A 21,879-nucleotide genomic window follows, 5' to 3' on the forward strand; every position below is an offset into this window, starting at 1 on the left:
ACCTCTTCCCCCCTGGACCTCTCTCCCCCTGACCTCTTACCCCCTTCCCCTCCAATCTCTACCCTCTTCCCCCAACCTCTTCCTGCCCTTCCGCCTCTAACCTCTTCCCCCCCTGACCTCTCTCCCCCCCACCCATTGACCTCTTCCGCCCCAGAACCCTCGACCTCTGGACACCCCTGACCTCCGGACCTCCCCAAACCCTATCTACTTACAGTAGACACTTACCTTAGCCTGGCCTGTCAGTTTCCCTGGTCCTTTATATTTACCTGCTCCCTGACAGCAAGTAAAAAAGGAGGCGTGGCCTTCTTGAATGCACTGGACCTAGACTCCACAGGAGCCTGCGAGGTTTCTTTCGATGCAGGCCCCAAGCAGAAATGACAATGCAGTTTTCAAGACCAGGCAAGTGTGCATTTATTTCTTCTAACTCCTGCAGGCCAGCACTTTCCGATGCTAGTCGGAAGCTACGGCCCCTTTAACACAGATAAGTTAAACAGCTTATTCCAAGTCTATTGCTCTCTCCAGATGTTGCCAAAACAGCTGAGTTTTTCCAGCATTTTCTGTTTTTATTTCAGATTTCCAGCATCTGTGGTATTTTGCTTTTATTAAAAGCTACCACAATTTTAGTAGAGTAGCACAAGCATTTTGCAGCAGCATTGAAATGACACAATCCACTTGCTTATTTTGGTTTTGTTTGGGATCTGATTTTATTAGCTACTCGCATTTTTCCATAAGGTCTTTCACGAGCTGAGAAAGCAAACATATGATGTACTCTCAACAGGCTGGTGTGAAAGGCATAAAGGGTGGCATGGAACGGGTCAAGTGGGTTTACTTTCCTTCTCCCTGTGGCGACAGCATTCAGTCTCCATTCATGTTTCTTTGAGATCATACAGTTGAGACTATAAGCTCACGGTTTGAGGAATGGGTGTCCTATCATTCCTATTATACTATGGTGCCATTGTAGTTAACAATGAACCACTGCCATACATATGTCCTTAGTTGCCTTCTCCTATATTCTTGGTTTAAGTTGTGCTGTTGAATAAGAAAGTAGACCGTGAAACCAAGAAGCTAGAAAAGGTGAGAACTGTTTTATTAATACTTGGATCCAGATCCTTTTGCTTAATAATCAGTAACAAATCTACATTTGTGTACACACTGAGATTGCTTATTACATGTCAGTGGTACTTATACATCAATTACAACAAGTCAGTATATCAATGGAAATTCTAACACAAATACTTTGTTACAAAGGTCCATCAGGATCTTTCTGTTCATTTCATGGTTATTTCACTGTGATTTATGTCACTGTGCTTGTAATTAAATGAAAAAGCTTGCTAACCATTTTCTTAAAGGTGAGATGTAATTGCGTGGTTCTCCCTTAAACTAACAGGAACTAACTCCTCCCAAATTAGCCAAATAAGCTCAGAGTAACCACCACACTATAACCTCTCCTGCAAGTTACTGAATACACACCCTCCCCACAGAAAATTATAAATTCAATGAGGAATCAGCATGAGAATTCCTCCGAAGAATTACTGAGCTCCAGGAATAGCGATTGCAATTTAAGATCACCCTCTCCACGCACTCCACCACCCCTCCCACCTCCATTCCCCCAGCTGCCAAAGTGGCCAAGCTCCAGGAGTTCTATATAAACTGCAGTATTTTCCATCTAAACTATAAATCCTTAAACAAAAATAAACTAAACCAGATAAATCTGCTCTGGCCAAGCAAAGAATTAATAAAAAAATAAAGCATTATAAGCACAAAGATGAAAAGTGGTTATGACAGGAAGCAACCTACCTAATCTAGTCTAAAGCAACCACAACAGTGTCATCTGAACACAGTTCAATGGATTGCTGGTAATGGTGATTCAAGTTAACTGACTGCATTTGGGGACAGGGAGCAGGTATAATAAGCTTCAAATGGACTTGAATCAAATTGCTTGACTTGTAATTACCAATTCCACTACAGGGTATCAGTGAAGTCTTTAATGACTGAGAGGCTTTGACCATGGTTAGAGAATTCTGACCAGGCCATTTTCTCACTCATAGGGCAAGATTTTAACTCACTTTTTTAAACTTGCATAAAGTTGAAACCAGGTCCCCAGACTTTAGTCACCAGTTCTACAGTGGCGAGTTACATGGAAAATAATAGGCAACTAATGTGGTATTGGGTACAGAATAGCAGAAAGATGATGTTTTAATGTACTGAAGGAGTTCAGGATATGTGATGAACTGCAAGATACAAACTGAAATGATTTATGTGGAATGCTGTTGCCAATCCTTTATGTTTTAAGACATGATGTTTATGATTTTTTCTCCAATTTAAAATGCTTTTGAGCTTTACTATTCACTTACAGAATGGCCACTTCAATCACAACAAGAGATTGGAAAATACATTTATGTATTTAATACGCAATGATTTTTGCTTAGTGAGGGAAATCAATACTAGGAAAAAGGATATTTTTTTCCTTTTTAAACCAAATGCCTGCATTAAGTACTCCAACAGTTGGTACATTATAAACAACACAGAGTAGAGTTCCTTTTACCAATAAAACACTTTTTCCCAGCCTCAGTACATCATGAACAGCTTATGCTGTTTTTCTGAGTGAGATTGCCAATTTAGTGATGATTGTAAGAAAGCTTTTTCTATTTTTTTTGCTGTGGGACCCATGCCTCCTTCATCCTGTTCCAAACTATTTTCACTTAAGACTCCTACAAGTGTTAACTAAAAACAAAAAGTTGATTTAAAATGCTCAAATAATACAATGCAACTGAAAGCCAAATAACACACTTATTGTTTTCTATCTCACTGCACTATAGTGTTATTGGGAATGGTTAGCCACTGTGGTGTAGGCACTTTCCACATGTCTCATGTTCCCACTTGGTAAGGGAAGCATTACATCTCTGATTTATAGACTATTACAAATGAATCTGCAACATTACAGTTTATGGCTGACTGGTTTCTTGACTGGTTTCTTCAGGATCTGTTTGCCAGTGTCCTGTTTGGCATTCAACTTTCCTCTCTCCTTGTTCTGTTCCTTCTGCAGGATCTGCTTCATGAGTATTGCTTCTCTCTTGCTCTCTTTTTTCACTTGCCGAAGGGAGCGCTTAATCCTCTTCACCTTCTCACGCAGGTGATTGTTGGCCTTTTCAAGAGATCTGACTTGCTGGGAGAGCTTCCGCACACGCTCTTCCTCCTCATAAAGTGCCTTCTGCACGGTTGAGCACAGGAGCTGAAGGAAACATTGGAGACATCTATTAGAATGCATGACATTGAGGTTTCTATTTTTTTTACAGTGGTTCTGAATAGGATGTCCATGTAAAATGACTACAAAGTAGATATCTACTTGACATAAAAACTGTGAGATTCATAGCACTAGATTTTAACATTAGCAATATCCCTTTAAAATAAATTGGTCACCATTGGACTTAAAATATCACCAGTTGAAACATTTTGATAATGTTGTTTAGAACGATTTGTATTTTTTTTTTGATCAGCCAGGCATTTGACTTGTGTGGCAGCCCAGTATTATGTTTAAGAATCTCCAAACCGTGCTATTTGGATATGTATACAGTACATGCAAACTTTCTGCTTGATGAATACAGAGTGCACACTCTCTCTCCATGGATATATCCAATTTACCCAAATCCAAGGAGCTTAAAGCATTTTAGGAGATCCAAGGCTTAGTGTGCAAGGGTAATGCTAGACTTTACTCAGCTAAAATTGCTTAGCTTACAAGCATAAAATACTGGCAAGCTTCCTACTGCAAGTCCAGTTAGGATCACCTCTCCTGACAGTGTTATCTGGAGCCAAACAGGAAGGATCCCAGGCCCCAGAGAGAGGACTACGCCACCATTGGCTGGTCAATAATTAATGGTGCCTGGAGTATTGTAGGCTTTACTGCTTAAAGTATTGGATTACTGACTCTAAGATTGCTGGTTCCAAATTACCATCACTGGGTATATCATTTTACAGTGCTGTCAGCTCTAAGGAGATTCTGCTTACATATTCACTTATATAACTAACATTAATGAGTATAAACTAAAGTTTCACAAAATTTGATTCTGTGGCACCTGTAGTTTTGGTGCTACAGCTGCCACTTTGGTACCAAAATGGCATCTGCATTTTGTGCACACACCCGTGGCACAACCCATGCCGGCTGTCATTTTGGGGAGGTCAGTAGCATGGCTGTTAGGAGCGTGCATCGGAAGTATGTCAACTAGGCAGTCAGCCTGTAACGCTGATTTGATGCCAACGCTGCCCATTTTGGACCTCAGTGCTCCGGCTAACACCCTCTCTTAACATGCACAACTAGACATGTGTTCAGCAAGAGTAAGGACCCTGCCCACCAACTCCACATAAAGAAATCATCAACTATTAGGGTAGTTGCTGATTAATTTCTACTGATTCTGTTTGAGTTTGTAGAAATGCTTGATGGTTTGCAGAGCTGTTTAAAGTTGGTGAAATCAACATCCAATGATGATGTATGTGCAAAATCCCTTGGTTCTGACTTCAAGGGTTCTGGTCAGATCATTTGCTCTTAGTCATGGGTGTAATAGTTACCATCCCCCTTAATCTACAACATGAGAGGGAGATTGAACAGAGACTACACAGCAGAGAACAAGCATCTTGCAAATGGAAGGAAAAGAGAGGGAGAAGAGCTCACTGAAGGAGGCTTGATCCACCCACGGTCTTCTGGAAGCATTTCTCTTATTTCAACCTAAGCCAGGAACAGTGTGTGTGGGCCGCATCTGTTTTATGAAGGAATTGCTCATGGAAATCTGGAACCAGGCCTGCAGCCTCAGAGCAGGGCATAGATGGTGCTGGCAGTGGCTGTGAAGGTGACTATGGCCCTGAATTTCATTGCTTCAGGATCCTTCCAGGCTTGAGCAGGCAATATCTGTAAACATCTCCCAGTTTGCTGTCCACTACTGTATAAGGGAGCTTACTGACAGTCTTTATGCCAAATGATGTGAGTACATTGCCTTCTCTCTAAGAAAAACAGGATTAGCATCCACATGGCTTTGTTAGGATATGGAATCTCCAAGGTGCAGGATGCCATTGACGGCACACACAGGGCTTTGCAGGTGCTGAATCTGAATCTGAATGCAGAGATGTATTTCAACTGCAAAGGCTTCCACTCACTGAATGTGAAATTGGTGTGTGACCATGCTCAGGACATCATGGAGGTGAATGTCCACAATCATAACAGCAGTCATGATGCATTTATTCTGCTCCAATCTGCTGGTTCCTTATTAATTGAGCCATCAAGTTGAACCAGAGGGTGGCTGCTGGGTGACTTGGGTTGTCCACATCTCTCATGATTCTGCTGAACAAGCCAACCACATGTGGCCTGCATGTGTACTTTGAGAACCATGTTACCACATGAAACATCATGGTGCACATCATTAGGGTGCTTGAGCAATGGTTTTGCTGCCTGGAAATTCCACTATTCTATAAGATCCCTGCAGTACTGGTCAGATCATGTGTCCCGATCTATCATCCAGCATAATGCCATCATGAGAGCACAGGGGTATGGTAAGCAGCAGGAGGAGTAGGCAAAGGAGGAAGAGGAGAATGAAGGGGAAGAGGAAGAGGAATGGAGGAAGTAGCTAACACATCCCCTTTCTTGGCCAAACTGTCTGTGACCACCTCATGCAACTATAATTCTACTGAACACAACCCCAAATTCCCATTCTATAACAATCTTTCCTCTGTCACTGATCATCACAGCAACCATTCCAAACCAACTTTATCAAATTAACCGTCCAATATTGCATATAAAAGTCAATTATTCATCCTTGTGCATTCCCTTAATGCCTATCCTGGTGTTCCTATGCAGTGCTATCACAGTGACTGCAGGATGGCTGGCGGAGGACCTGCTGACTTTCAGTGGGGGAGACCACAGATGGGCTTGCAGGATGCCCTTGAGTAACTCTAGGCTCAGAAGGCCTGGATTTGGACTGCACCACCTTGGCATGGGTGGCAACATAGAAACATAGAAAATAGGAGCAGGAGTAGGCCATTTGGCCCTTCGAGCCTGTTCCGCCATTCATTATGATCATGGCTGATCATCCAACTCATTAGCCTGCTCCCACTTTCTCCCCATATCCTTTGATCCCTTTCGCCCCAAGAGCTATATCTAACTCCTTCTTGAAAACATACAATGTTTTGGCTTCAACTACTTTTTGTGGTAGCGAATTCCACAGGCTCACCACACTCTGGGTGAAGAAATTTCTCCTCATCTCAGTCCTAAATGGTCTACCCCGTATCCTCAGACTGTGACCCCTGGTTCTGGACTCCCCCACCATTGGGAACATCCTTCCTGCATCTACCCTGTCTAGTCCTGTTAGAATTTTACAGGTTTCTATGAGATCCTCCCTTATTCTTCTGAACTCCAGCGAATATAATCCGAACCGACTCAATCTCTCCTCATATGTCAGTCCTGCCATTCCAGGAATCAATCTGGTAAACCTTCACTGCACTCCCTCTATAGAAAGAACATCCTTCTTCAGATAAGGAGACCAAAACTGCACACAGTATTCCAGGTGTGGCCTCACCAAGCCCTGTATAATTGCAGCAAGACATCCCTGCTCCTGTACTCAAATCCTCTCACTATGAAGGCCAACATACCATTTGCCTTCTTTGCCACCTTTTGCACTTGCATGCTTACCTTCAGCGACTGGGTGTGCGAGGACACCCAGGTCTCGTTGCACATTCCCCTCTCTCAATTTATAGCCATTCAGATAATAATCTGCCTTCCTGTTTTTGCTACCAAAGTGGATAACCTCACATTTATCCACATTATACTGCATCTGCTGGGCATTTGCCCACTCACTCAGCTTGTCCAAATCACACTGAAGCATCTCTGCATCCTCCTCACAGCTCACCCTCCCACCCAGCTTTGCGTCATCTGCAAATTTGGAGATATTACATTTAGTTCCCTCATCTAAATCATTAATATATATATTGTGAATAGCTGGGGTCCCAGCACCGATCCCTGCAGTACCCCACTAGTCACTGCCTGCCATTCGGGAAAAGACCCGTTTATTCCTACTCTTTGTTCAGACCCGTTTATTCCTACTCTTCCAACACTCTGGGTTGGCTGGCTGACAGGCAACAGCAAGGGCATTAGCAGAGTGGCAGTGGTGGGTGGACAAATGTTATTATCTTGAGAGAGAGGGTAGCAGTTCAAACCTCCATGGAGCCACAGCCTGCCCCTCAGGGCAGCTCCTCAGCAATCCTAGTAACTTGTTGGAGGGCAGATTGCTGGACTGCAATGAGAACCTGCAAACCCTTTGGAACACTGATATCCACAGCCAGTCTGAGCCTCCATAGCAACAAGCTGAGGTTTCATGTTCTCAGTCTGAATTTCCAATACAGCCCTCAGATGTTGGCCACCTCTTGCTTGTACTGCCATGGAAAATGAGACATCAGCCATTAGACACTGCATCATGATTAGATCTACAAGTGCTGTCATAGGATTGGCTAACACGCCCATGCTGGAAAGAGTGGGCTCCAAGCTCTGTGCACAGTCCTGTGCCAAGTTGGTGCTAGACTCTTCCACGCTCCTTGACATGATAGCAAGCTTTTTGGCAGGCCATCAATGCACCAAGCATATCATTGTGCATACCCATCAAAGTCCTCTTCTGAGTCCTGAATAGCAGAAACCGTGTGCAACTTCAATCTCTGGCAAGGTGGCACCTGTGCTACCCTTTTCCCAACCCTGGGTACAGGCCAATCATGCCCAGTGACTCACCAGTGATCAGATCTTGTCTCTATGCTACCCTCTAACATTCGCGCCGTGCTGGTATCTGAGCTGGTGGCTGGAAGAGTGAGATTAAATCACGATGTTTCTTCATCATCAGTCTCCTGCTCTTCCTGCACTTCTTGCATTTCAGACCCCAGCAGTAGTGATTGATCAGGTGGCAATACTTGGGTATTTGAAAAGAAAAAGGCACTAGGGTAGAGTTGTGGTGCAGGGTGGTGGGCAAAAAGCAAGAGGTGCATGTTTATACCATTTGCAGTTTGTAAGTCAGAAAAAATTGTGGGATGAGGGGGAAGTGGTAAGTGAGGAGGATGATTAGGTAAGAACATACACTCATCTTCACTGGTTTCAGACCTACAGCTGACAAAACAATCATGGCCATTCCAATACTGGCAAACACCATCTTCTCCATGGATGCAAGGGAATGCAGCTGTGCCCGTCCCCTGTCGATTAGATGCTGCTGCCAGCGGTTATGTGCCACCTTGTTCTGTAAGTTAGAAGGTATCACTGAATGCATTGCAATATGTTGGGTGATGTGGCTGCCATGGTTCCATAGCTGGCAGTGTGCACAAGCTGCAGTATGTGGGTATGAGGCTTGCAGTAGTGCTCAGTGTGTGGAGGTGCGGTAAAACAATCAATGTAAGGTTGCTTGATGGAACATGTTGTTAAGTTTGTGAAGAGGACAAGTGAATGGAGCAATGTGTGAGGCTATTGATTGGTTTGTAAGGATATGGCATTTGAAGATGCATTCGCTGACCTTGACCACTCGTGTAAGGTCATCAAACTTCTTCCTGCACTGTGTCCAGGTCCTCGGGCTAGACTGCTTGTATTGAGCTGCACAGCTATCTGCTCCTCTTGTGTTCTGACAGTTTGTCTGGAAGGCTTGTTGACTCACCGTGGGAAGAGGAGCTCTCTCTCCTGTCCAACTTCTGCAGTAAAGCATTCAGTGCTGCATCAGAGAACCTTGGAGCACACTATCTGCCCTGTAGCAGCATTTTCAATCATCTTCCTACGCAGACTGACTTTCAGAAACAGTTCAAGCAGCTGATCCCCTCTAAGAGCTGCGTTCTGGTTTTAAGTAATGCAGGCTGTCTTTAAGTGGTGCTAGCGTCGCACAAGTTTGGACCCCCTTTTGAGGCATGCAGCCACTCAGTAGCACATTTAGAGCTGGGCTACATGCCACTATCATAATTAGCAGGCAGCACCCAATTTGCATGCTGCCTGTGTAGCTTTGAATGGACATGGGTTGATCATGCAATGCAATCCTATTTTCAAGGGCAATTGAATTATCCAATTTTACATATAATCTCCCTCTAACACTATAGTAACTAGTTCTATTCTTCCCTGTTACACCAAGTGATTTGCAGCACTCCCGGTATTACTCTGATTGACTCGGTTCTTTTCTTCTTGCATGGACAATTCAGTTCTCCCCGCCCACCCACCATACTATATCAAATCATTAACCCGTCATTTTACAATAATTGAAACAGAAACTGAAAATGCCGGAATTGCTCAGCAGGTTACGGCAGCATTTGTGGAGAGAATCAGAGTTAATATTTCAGGTCGATGATGCTGCCATAACCTGCGGAGCATTTCTAGCAGCTTCAGTTTTTATTTTAGGTTTCCAGCATCCGCAGTATTCTGCTTTTCGATAATACAACAATTGATTCAGTGCCCCATATTACAGTTAAATTCCCATATTACAATTACTGGTACATGATCCTATATTACAATTAACCCCTGTGTTACAATCAATGATTCAGTCCCCCTACATTACAATGGTTGACTGTCCCCATATTACAATTCCATCCCTCAATATTTACAATGGCTGATTTAATTCCTCAATATTTACAGATTTACTCCCATATATTTACAATGAATTATTCAATCACTCCAACCTCCCCATATCACAAATATCAATTCAGCTCCTTACCATCAGAAACAAAGTTGTAGCTGCTTTGTGTTTCAAAGAGATTTGATAGTTTTGATAGAGTCTCTGGAACTGTGATTAATTTATCACCATCTATGTATATGAAATTGTGTTCTATGCTTAAATAAATACGTAGTCCTTAAGTAGGATGTGATGAATCGACATTCTATAGTCAAACACAGATAAAATCAAAGACAAATGTTTCCTCTTAAAAACCATTGATCCTTATCAGACATGAAAACATTCTGTAGGAACTGCATAGGGTCTCTATACTGCAGCCAAAATAAACACGATTGACATTTTCCATTTTCTGAGCATTTTTAAAATGCAGACAATTACCGCAGACTCAGTAAAATGCTGTTTACACAGCTATATATTCCTGGCTTCTGGACTGTATTCTCTGCACAGGTGTGTCCCTTGGTTCTGAACTGTACTCTCTACAAAGATATATTCCTGAGTTCCAGACTATGGTCTCCATAGAATTTGTTGCTGAGTTCTGGATTACACTTTCTGTGAATTGGTACGTTTGCTGGAATCTAGACTATGATTTCAGCAGTCATTCCTACATTTTACATTGTGGAAAATACTCTCTAGGCCCCTAACATCAATTACGAACATAATGTTTCATAAAATACTATTTTAAAGTACATAAATTTTGGTTTGGGGGAGTGAAACAACCTTCACTCTTAAAGTTTTAATAGTTTTGCCATCTTTTGGAATACTCTTAGGAAGGAACTTAGCCTCTGGAAACTCTGGTAGTATTCGATCTTCGCGGTGATGCTAGTAAAACTTATTACATGAACGCTATCAGGTTCACATGGGAAATGTTAACAAATACATCGCAAATTAATATGTTGCTATGTATGCATGTGGTTTTTATTCTTTGATGGGACGCAGGTGTTACTGACAAGGCCAGCATTAGTTGCCCATCCTTAATTGCCCCTTGAACTGAATGGCTTACAAGGCTATTTCAGAGGCAACCACATTGCTGTGGGTCTGGAGTCACATGCAGGCCAGACCAGGTAAGGATGGCAGATTTCCTTCCCTAAAGGTTTTTTTTTTAAACAACAATCAATGATAGCTTTCAATTCCAGATTTTATTAATTGAATGTAAATTCTACCTGCTGCCTTGGTGGGATTTAAACCCATGGCGTCAGAGTGATAGCCTGGGTCTCTGAATTACTAGGCCAGTAACATTACCACTACACCACTGCCTCCCTATATTCATTATGTCTCCACATCACCCCACTGGGAGCAGGCTGGGAACCATGGCGGGGTGTAAAATTGGGTGGGATGGCAGGAGGTGCTGTGCCCATTGCCATGCCACCTCCGCTGGTATTTAACCATCAGTGAGGCAGGTGGTGGGTGGCTCGTCTGCCCTTAGGCCAACTGAGGTTTTTAAGTGGCCAATTAATGACCACTTGAGGGTTTCTTCCCGCCACCACCGGTATTTTACCCACAGCAGGTAGGCACTGCCACCTGGGGAGGCTACCCAGTAAAACCTGGTAGCCTCTCTGCAGGCTTTGGGTGGGGGTGGGGGGGTCCCACCTGATCAAGCGCCCTGTGATGCATAGAGGGGCCCCCTCCAGCGGCAAGGGCTGCCTCCGCTGGAAGAGGCCTCGCTTCTGTCGCGATCAGCCCCCTCCCCTCTTGCCAGGGACTGCCTGATTGGCCACAATGGTCCCCAGCCCCACTTACCTGCACTCTGGGCCTCCTCAATAGCTGCTGCTCTGGGACACTCCGCAGTCCCAAAAGTGGTCACTGCTGCTGGTGACGCTGTTGGGACCAAAGAGCTGCAGGCCCTCGGATTAGCAGGCAGTCCTTGGGGGTGAGACTCCCTGGGGGTGAGACATCCTGCCTTAGAGGGGCGGAAACAGCATAAGATTGAGTCTTGAATTCCAGGATGACTGAGGCGGGTTTGCCCCTGACTTTCCGGACAGTGGGTGGAGACATCACCTCCATGTAAAATCCCAACAGCATATCTAATGCCTGTTTTGCTTATCATATCTATCTATATATAAACTGTTTTCTGTGTAACAATTTAAAAAAAAACTTATATTTATATAGCGCTTCAGGATGTCCCAAAGTATATTACAGCTAAATGAGTACTTTTGAAGTGTAGCCACTATTATAATACAGTGAATTGGCTGTCAATCAGCATAGGCCGACAAAGAGCAGTCAACAAATGGCCAGATTCCAACAAATTTCATCATCTGTTTTTAGTCTTGGTTAAGGAATAAATATTAACCATTACGCTGGGAAGAAAACTTCCTAGTTTTCTTTATATATCATGTATATAGAATAGTATTGCACAGAAGGAGGCCATTTAGTCTATCAAATCGGCAGCAACTTTTTCAACAAGCAATCCAGGTGGCTGCACTCCTGTGATCTTTCCCCGTACCTGTGCAGTTTTTTCTCTTTCATTATTTATCCAATTCCCTACGATTGAATCTGTTTCCATTACCTAGCCAGGCAATCCTTTCCACATTCTAATCACTCATTGTGACCATTTAGCCATTCATAACAGTTGCCCTTTATTTATTCTATGTATACCCTTCATGCTTTAAAACACCTCTAGAAAATTGCCTCTTTACCTTCTTTGCTTCAAGGAGAATAATGACAAATGAACTTTTTACAATGGTTCTGCATTACTTCCTGGCTTTTGTACTCTATGGCTCTCTAAAGCCCAAGATCCCTTAAGCTTTATTAGCCTGTCATGCCACCTTCAAATATTTATGTACAAACATCCCAATCTCTCTGCTCCTGCATCCCCTTTAAAATGGGACCATTTAGCATGTATTGTCTCCACTCATTATGTATGCTTGGCCGAGAACCCAGAAATCCATTTGCCTACTAAAAGTGGGAAGTTATCAATGCGTGTACGTTTTTTAAAAGCTTGTTTTCACACATCCCGCTGTACCTTTAGGGTCAGTTGCTTCTATACAATCTTTCGTGAGTGAATGGACATGGAGAAGTCACGACAAAAGCAAAATACTGCGGATGCTGGAAATCTGAAACAAAAACAGAAAATGCTGGAAAAACTCAGCAGGTCTGGCAGGATCTGTGGAGAGAGAAACAGAGTTAACGTTTCGAGTCCGTGTGACTCTTCTTAGAGCCACAGGCGCTGCTAGACCTGCTGAGTTTTTCCAGCATCTTCTGTTTTTGTTTGTGATGGAGAAGTCATGACCGGGCACGAGGGGCCATAGAATTTGTTTGGGGGAATTTGTTTGGCGTGGGGGAATACCTTGGCATGGAGGGCACAAAGGGCCAAAGGGGTGGATGGGGGCATACTTTGGCATGGGGGCATGAAAGGCCATAGGGGGGTGGATGGGGGGGCATGAGGCAGCAGAGATGGGGCATGGGGAGTGTGTGGGGTGAAGTAGTGTGAGGGGTGGGGGTTGGAGAGTGTTTCTGTTTTTATTATAACTGGGACAAAGTCCTGCAGCCCAGCTCCGCACGCAGCAGTTCCTGTGGCTGCCTCCAAGCTTTTTCCTGGGTCGACTGGCCCGACTGCATCTTGTACCCGACCCCCACAATGAAAATCCTGCCCTTGTGGGCACCTTTTCTCGAGGTGGGCGGTCCGAGCCGGGAATTTTCCCGACTCCCATTACCTGCCTTGAGAATGAAAATCCAGCCCATTGTGTCGATTTAAAAATATTGATTGATTTTTTTTTTCTCCTTCCCCCACAATCTTCAGGGACCCAGGCCCCAACCACAGCCTGAATCCCGCTGGTGAGCCCCACGTATCGTTCAGGAGGTCAATGCTCTGATTCAGGGGAAGTGTACTTAGGATGGACAGAGATTCCATCCCGGACGGGGCCTTCCTGAATCCATTCAGGCACCACCACTACCTGGCATTTGCAAAGTACCAGTCCGTTTCTCCTGACAGACTTGGAGTAGAGTAGGCCAGAAGGCCCAGGCATTTTCAAGGCAGAAATAAATCAAAGGTCACTTCATTTACCAGGGTGAACTTTGCCCCTGCGTACAATGGGTGGATGGTAGGTGGGGCTTCCTAACAGTTGGTGGGCAGGCCAAGAGGCCAAGCAGCCTTTGCATTTTTTTGGAAACCTCATCCACGGGCGGGATGATGTTTCCAAAAGCAAATAATAATAAAGTAAAAGCTTTGAAATTTAATTCATAACATGTCCCTGCTCATGCAACAGAGTCACATGAGGGGACATGTTTTATTACATTTTTATTTTCTTCATTTTCTTTTTTAAAAACGCTTTATCTCCCTGAGGCAGCTCCGTGCCTCAGGGGGTTTATGCAGTGCTCACTCGCGCCCGGCCCGCTCGCCCTCTATTGGCCCACAAGGGTGAAATCGCGGTCCAGTCCCGATCGCAGGCGGACGTCAGCTTCTCGTCTGCCCCCACCCACCATCGCCGAGATCGCTCGCCAACGGCAAAATTCTGCCCTATGTCTGTGAATGTGTGGGAGTGAGAGAGTGTTCCTGTGCATGTGTGTATCTGAGAGTGTGTGTGTGTCTGTGAATGTGAGTGTGTGGGGGGAGGGAGAGTGAGTGACTGAGCATGTGTGGGGGAGTGCGAGAGAATGTATCTGTGAGTGTGTGTGGGAGCAAGAGAGTGTGCCTGTGAGTGTGTGGGGGGAGTGAGAGTGAGTGACTGAGCATGTGGGGGGGGAGTGAGAGTGAGTGACTGAGCATGTGGAGGGAGTGAGAGTGAGTGACTGAGCGTATGGGGGAGAGTGAGAATGAGTGACTGAGCATGTGGAGGGAGTGAGAGTGAGTGACTGAGCGTATGGGGGAGAGTGAGAATGAGTGACTGAGCATGTGGAGGGAGTGAGAGTGAGTGACTGAGCATGTGGAGGGAGTGAGAGTGAGTGACTGAGCATGTGGAGGGAGTGAGAGTGAGTGATTGAGCATGTGGAGGGAGTGAGAGTGAGTGACTGAGCGTGTGGGGGGAGTGAGAGTGAGTGACTGAGCATGTGGAGGGAGTGAGAGTGAGTGACTGAGCATGTGGAGGGAGTGAGAGTGAGTGACTGAGCTTGTGGGGAGAGTGAGAGTGAGTGACTAAGTGTGTGGGGGGAGTGAGAGTGAGTGACTAAGTGTGTGGGGGGAGTGAGAGTGAGTGACTGAGCATGTGGGGGGAGTGAGAGTGAGTGACTAAGTGTGTGGGGGGAGCGAGAGTGAGTGACTGAGCATGTGGGGGGAGTGACAGTGAGTGACTAAGTGTGTGGGGGGAGTGAGAGTGAGTGACTGAGCATGTGGGGGGAGTGAGAGTGAGTGACCAAGTGTGTGGGGGGAGTGAGAGTGAGTGACTGAGCATGTGGGGGGAGTGAGAGTGAGTGACTAAGTGTGTGGGGGGAGTGAGAGTGAGTGACTGAGCGTGTGGGGGAGTAAGCGTGAGTGACTGAGCGTGTGGGGGGGAGTGAGAGTGAGTGACTAAGTGTGTGGGGGAGTGTGAGAGAATGTGTCTGTGAGTGTGTGGGGGGAGTGAGAGTGAGTGACTAAGTATGTGGGGGTGTGAGAGTGAGTGACTGAGCATGTGGGGGAGTGAGAGGGAATGACTAAGTGTGTGGGGGAGTGAGAGTGAGTGACTGAGCATGTGGGGGGAGTGAGAGTGAGTGACTAAGTGTATGGGGGAGTGAGAGTGAGTGACTAAGTGTGTGGGGGAGTGAGAGTGAGTGACTAAGTGTGTGGGGGAGTGAGAGTGAGTGACTGAGTGTATGGGGGGGGTGAGAGTGAGTGACTGAGTGTGTGGGGGAGTGAGAGTGAGTGACTGAGTGTGTGTGGGAGTGTGAGAGACTGAGTGGCTGGAAGTGTGTGATGTAAGTGTTTCTAACCCTTCTTCCTCAAGGAACACCATTGAGCGAAGGTAGCTCATTAGCATTGATATCCTAGCGGCATTTGTATCTCCTCAGTGGTAGTGGCAGAGGAAAAGACATGTATGGGATGAGGAGATCCTCCGGTATGTCCACATCTCAGCTGCAGCAATGTTTGTATCACTGGATGGCGGCAACGGCTTCAAGTCTTAATATATCACGGGCACGTCTCCCATGCCTTCCTGCCTCCATTGCGTGATCACACTCATACTGACCCTGAGGGCCTCCTGAGGTTCCTGGGCCTCTGGATCATCATCTTCCAATAAGGTCTCTTCCTCCTCTCATTTATCCTCTGGCAGGGGGTTCCCCTATTTGCATTGCCAGATTGTGAAGGGCGCATCACACTGTGATGATGTGGGAAACCCTGTCGGGAGTGTATTGTAGAGAGCCACCTGAGTGGTCCAAACATCTGAAACGCATCTTCAGAAGCCCTATGGTCTGCTCTATAAGGGAGCGTGTGGAGCTGTGAGCAGGGTTGTACCTCTCCTCGGAATGACTCTGAAGGTGAATAACTGGTGTCATCAGCCAGCATTTCAGTGGGTGCCCCTTATTCCCAGGCCGCCATCCATGCAGACTTAATGACCCCTTGAAAATCTCAGGCACCTGGGAGTGACTCAGGATGTAGAAGTCATGGCAACTCCCAGGGGACTATGCACAAACGTGTGCAGTATGTGCTTCTGGTGATCACCCACCAGTTGTACATTGTTGGAATGATAGCTCTTGTGGTTAACAAACATTAGCCATGGAGCCCGATTAGCCACATGGGTGCAGTCTACTGCACCCTGGGCTCTTGGAAAGCCTGAGATGACGGCGAAGCCGGGGAATCTTGCAGCCTGGCTATCTTTGTCCACAGCAAACCTGACCTAATGATGGGCCTTTCTGTAAAGGGCATCTGAGACCTCCTTTATCCCTCGATGTGTTGCGGACTGAGAGATGCCGCACAGGTCCTCTATTGATCCTCGGAAAGAACCAGAGAGCAAGAAATTGAGTGTAGCGGTCACCTTCACAGCCACTAGCAGGGGATACCCTCCAACTCCACGTGGCGTCAGGTCTTCATGAAGAATGTGACATATGTAATGTACCAGAGTTTGGGACAAGCACAGACGTGCACAGCATTGCCTCTCACTCATTTGTAAATAGGAGACTCTTGGACGATAAATCCTAGGCCTGGTGAGTCGCCCCTGTTGTCTGGGTCTCTCCTCCTGACCCTCCCGTTCATGCTGGATTTGCGATTTTTTTCCTGCCGCTGGATTCTCTGCTCCCACCCGCCACAAAACCCGCTGCGGGTGGGATGGGAAAATTCCGCCCAGTGTGTGGGGTGGAGTGCAAGAGACTGAGTGACTGAGTGTGTGGGGGTGAGTGTGGGTCTGCCTTGCATCCAGTCTCAGGTTTCTCACTCACTCTCAGCACCACACACCAACACATACACGCACACCCACTCACAGTGGGTGAGAGTAAGTGAGTGAGCACCCTGAGACCGGGAGTGAGCTGGACACACACTCTGACCCTCTCACGCTCTGGTCACTTTTATTAATTACTCTTTTTTTTTAACTTAACAATTTATTGCTATGACATTGCTATACTTTTGCTCAGCAATTGTTTCTTTCCTTAAACCTCAACTTTTTTTTTGAAATTCAGTTTATTGTTGTGCCAAACCTTAGCTTTCTGAATATTGCTCATTGGACCTTGAGAGTGAGAAAAATATGCAAATATACCCCACCCATCCCCCAAGCGAAGAGGTTGGACAAATCTGCCTTAAAGGGAAGGATTGGAAAGTTCGGAAGGGAAACGGAGCAACAAATTGAAGTGGCAAAGAAATACAAAGAACCCATCAAGCAGCAAAGCATTGAACCAAGGGAGCCATTAAGGTTTAAAAATCTCAAAAATAATGATAAAATGTCAATGCCAGAAATGCTTTCAGCTTGACCCATCTGTAGCTTATAATCCCTTTATGTATGTAGCACTCTAAATGGCAGCCTCCTTTCCTGTATGACCCACGATTGGTGGATGGATTGAGGAAAAAGCAGTGACTCTTGAATTACATGAAATTTTGAATCTGAACAACGTCCTCTTTGAAATATATTTAGTAGGACCCTGCCTGTTTCTGGAAAGTGCTTGACCACCAATAATGAGGTCCGCCTGAAAACTGGAGCAGGCGAACATCAAGAGGTAAGTCAGTGATTACATTTCTTTTTCAATATTTGTCCTATTACCTCCTGTTTACATTGAGAAACAGGGTGGTAGGTGGACAAAAACAAACAGTTATTCCGTCTCTGGGAAGATGTCTTGTAAATTTCTTTTGAAATTCTTCTATTGCAGATGTCGATTTCCGCCCCAACTGCTACAACAGAGTAAGGTCACTGGTGATAATTATAAATATCCCAGTACCCTGACATTACTCCAAATTTAGATTAAATACATCAACCAAAAATGAATAGCTAGAAAAGCTGAAAATAGAGGTCATGTGTGCAGAGGCAAGCAGTCAGAATTTAAAATAGATTCTTCTCTAGCAAACAGCACTGCAATTGCTCTTTTCCAAACTAAAGACCATGCTACGCTTGATGAACATACTTTTAAAATATGTCTTTTGCTCTTTGCTTTGTAATACATAAAAATCAGAGCTCCTGGTGCCAGACCCCACTGGCTTATTTAATTCCTCAGCAATGTGGAATGACTTTGGATGATTCAGCCCCAGTCAGGGACTTTTTGTTTTGGCTGAGTCATTCAGCGGCCTTAGTTAATGTGCCTGTATGTAGCATGTCAGGGCACTGGGTTGCATGGTAAAGGTATGGTAAAGACAGCAATTTGTAGATGAAAGAGTTAAAGGTAAAAGCACCATGGATTCATGAGGTGTAGTAATACCAGGAGCTTGTTATCAAATTACAAAGAAGTAAGTTGTACATAATAATGGCACTAGTAAATATCCTATGTGATTTTTCACATTTATTGAGTCTATGTTTCCACCTTAAGGTCGACAGCAGTTCAGCCCTCACTTTAACACAAATTTATTACAGTGATGACTGACTTGAGAAAGCATAAATGTTATTAATGTCAAACCAGCCAGCAACTCTTAGTTCCCACTCACTATTTCCCAAAATTCACAAAAGCTGCAGAAAACACTAAGAGCTTGTTATTTCCTCCCCAAACCTCCAGTTCCCAGTTATGTAAATGACTTTTTTCTCTGCCTTGCATGGTACTTGCATTCACAAAAATAGTATAAAGAAATAATTTGAATAATTTGGTTCTTTTGCACCTGCTGAATGGTAGGCTTTTACACAAATATCAGGGATTCAATTGCTCCGCTGGTTACTTGCTTTTCATTGGTACTTTTTACAACATTTGTTAATTTTTTAACGTCGAGTCATTCGGACCTTTGCTAAGTTAACAGCTAACTGGCTGAGCCAATTATGATTTTGTGCTTTAGAGATGTGTGACATTTTGCTGTTGTGGTATGATAAATGTGGCATGGCATAAGAGCCCAGGAAACATCCAAATTGGGGTCAAAGGAGACTGAGATTGGGGTGCACCAGTGGAGAAGGACTCATCTCCTTAGCTCCACAGAAAGGTAAGTAAAATAACACTGGACTTACCTTTTTGGTGACAGTTCCAGTGGTCACTTGAAGGACAGTGCTGGGCACCTGAAGAAACTGACCACAGCATACACGAGACAAGATGAGGATATTTGCAGTCCAATTTGGCAAAGAGGTCTGAATAGGCATTAAGCCTATTAAGACATTTGCCTATATAATAGGCCTAACTCCTGTTTCAGACGTTGGATACCTACTAACCAGTCGTAACTAACGCGGTGGGTGGCACAATTTTAGCATGGAATGAGCACCCGCCATATTGGACCCTTAGTGAGATGTAATTTCTAGACCTAGATTTTTAATTATACAGATTATTCAATATAGCCCTACCCGATTATCCTCTTGCAGTTCCCATTCCGGCATGTAGGTGTGATGATGGGTGCCACTGGTACAGTTAGAGAACTGGAAGAGACTCGCAAACATCCGCTTGTTCTCGGTAGTGTCTGGAAAAATTGGATCCTGGAAATTGATTCCTTGTGGTACAATGTTGTAATTCTCATCCAGCCTGAAATAGAATGAAATTTCATAAGCCTGTGCAAGAAATTGACAAGATAGCTCCTACATGATACCCCTTGCTGTGTGTTAAAGCACTGTATTATTCCAGCGGCTGACAGTGTTTCTGAGTACGACAGTGCTGTGCTACTCCTCATGAGAACCTCACTGATACATATTTAACTTCAGATTCCCTCCAACATGTGTGTGACTTTGATGGAATAGCAATAATGGACTCTACTTACTGTCCCATCCAGGAGACAGGAAGCAAAATATATATATATTTTTTTTAAAAATTCATTCATGGGATGTGGGCTTCGCTGGCTGGGCCAGCATTTATTGCTCATCCCTAAGTGCCCTTGAGAAGATGGTGGTGAGCTGCCCTCTTGAACCACTGCAGACCATGCGGTGTAGGTACACCCACAGTGCTGTTAGGGAGTTCCAGGATTTTGACCCAGTGACAGTGAAAGAATGGTGATATATTTCAAAGTCAGGATGGTGAGTGACTTGGAGGGGAACTTCTAGGGGGTGGTGTTCCCATCTATCTGCTGCCCTTGTCCTTCTAGATGGTAGTGTATCTATGTCAGCTTGGCTACTTTATAAAATTATTTTTTCTGTTTTTCCAAATGTACAATTGCTGGGCTGAGAAAATGGCTGCAGCTGATCACATGCTGGTTTCTGGAAGTTTCTGAGCAGTTTGAAAGCGAACAAAGGCTAACACATCAAACCCCCGGAATGTAACATACCCTGCGTCATATAAACATTCCAGCCAAGCCGACACAAAGGATGGTAGACTATACATCTGCACCAGACAGTTATGGACAATGGTAGAGCTACTGTGACTCATAATCTCCAATATTGTGCTAATGGCCCCGCCATTACCTGCTCCAAAACACAATGGGTTTCAACCAGGGGCTTCGTTACCTGAATATCTCAACCAGAAACTACTCTGTCACATGACCGAAACTTGAGCTGTCTGAATTCCTTTAATTATACAGCTTTTGAATTTTATCTTCAGTCACTGTTTGACCTCAGAAGAGAAGCAGGACTCCAGGCATGCAGCCTGCCTCTGTCTGCCATATATCATCAAACAGTTAGCAGCAGAAAGAGCTCTATCCAGGTTTAAAATTGCCTGGCCCTCATCTACACTATGTACTACTGGAATATTGGAACTCCTGTATCAGTGCCTATAAGACTCATTCATCTCTATGTGCCTTCTTCCATCAAGGAAGTCCTTGCTTCTGGAAAGATGGATCATCCTGCAACATTTCAGCCTGCTAACCTCTGAAGGAATACACCACTGAAGTTTTGATCCTGGACTCTGGACTCACGTGAAACATCACTCATTATTATAGTGGCCTGGTCCTGTACCCCTTTCTTTCCCTTAGCCGTCTTTTACTGCATGAGTGCAAAAAGGGGCAGACATTGAGAAACCCCTTTCCCACATTTGTTTCTGTGTAAAATAAACAAACCTCTGATTTTACCCTATCTCAAGTTTTCTGTGGGGTTATTAATAGAGGATTGGATCACTCCAAACTGAAGGGCTGAGAAAAACACGCCGCCACTTATAAATGGGGAAATCAGAAATCAAAAACACCTTTTTGTTTACAGATGGTTAGTGAGTGTAGAAATCAGGGCTGTTTAAATTAATCCCCCTCCTGTCTGCAACATTACTTTTCACATATCGTGAGAATGGATGTTATTTTAAAAAATATTTTAGGGAGCATTGTGTTATTTTGTAAAGGAAGCTAGGTCTGTGTTTGTGTGTGTGAGTTAATTAGGCTGGGAAATAGTTTGATAGGAGTCAGGTTGTCTGGGGAACATGAAAAGTATAGAGGTGTTAAGTTGAGGTACATGTAAATAGGTTAGATCTAACATTTGCATTTTTAGGTAAGTTGAGAGTTTGTTTGAATATCAAAGGGGAGTCAGAGGTACTAAGGAAAATGTTTACATCTTGCAGGAGTTCATAGGTAAACAAGTAGTGGGGATATGATATTTTATTGACCCAAAAGCAGAGACAAGATGGACAAAAAAGGTCTTATATTTGGAAGTGTTTGAGTTTCAAAAGGGTGTGAGAACAATAGAAAGATGAAAGGGAAAAAGGTATATTAGAGTTACTGTGGATAGCTGTTGAGCTAGAGATGGCTGGAGATAGCTGGAGCTGTTTGAGCGGTTGAGATAGTTGGAGCGCTGGGCTGGAGGTAGATGCAGTTTGAATCACCCATCCAGTCCAGCCAGAAAAGCCTTGGACTGCAGCAAGC

The 21,879-nt window shown here is 44.6% G+C and overlaps 1 protein-coding gene across 1 annotated transcript in view; it reads right to left on the reverse strand.

The window, feature by feature from the left end:
- Positions 1–1,066: 1,066 nt before the first annotated feature.
- LOC144681591 (coiled-coil domain-containing protein 3-like) overlaps positions 1,067–21,879 on the reverse strand; it is a 32,244-nt gene continuing 11,431 nt past the window's right edge. The window contains exons 2-3 of the mRNA XM_078543313.1: positions 19,457–19,631; positions 1,067–3,232 (exon numbers count right to left, since the gene is read on the reverse strand). Coding sequence (XP_078399439.1) covers positions 2,939–3,232; positions 19,457–19,631 — 469 coding nt within the window. The 3' untranslated portion in view covers positions 1,067–2,938. The remainder of the gene's footprint in view (positions 3,233–19,456; positions 19,632–21,879) is intronic.

The sequence above is a fragment of the Cetorhinus maximus genome, chromosome 6, assembly GCF_964194155.1.
Source record: "Cetorhinus maximus chromosome 6, sCetMax3.hap1.1, whole genome shotgun sequence".
NCBI lineage: Eukaryota > Metazoa > Chordata > Chondrichthyes > Lamniformes > Cetorhinidae > Cetorhinus > Cetorhinus maximus.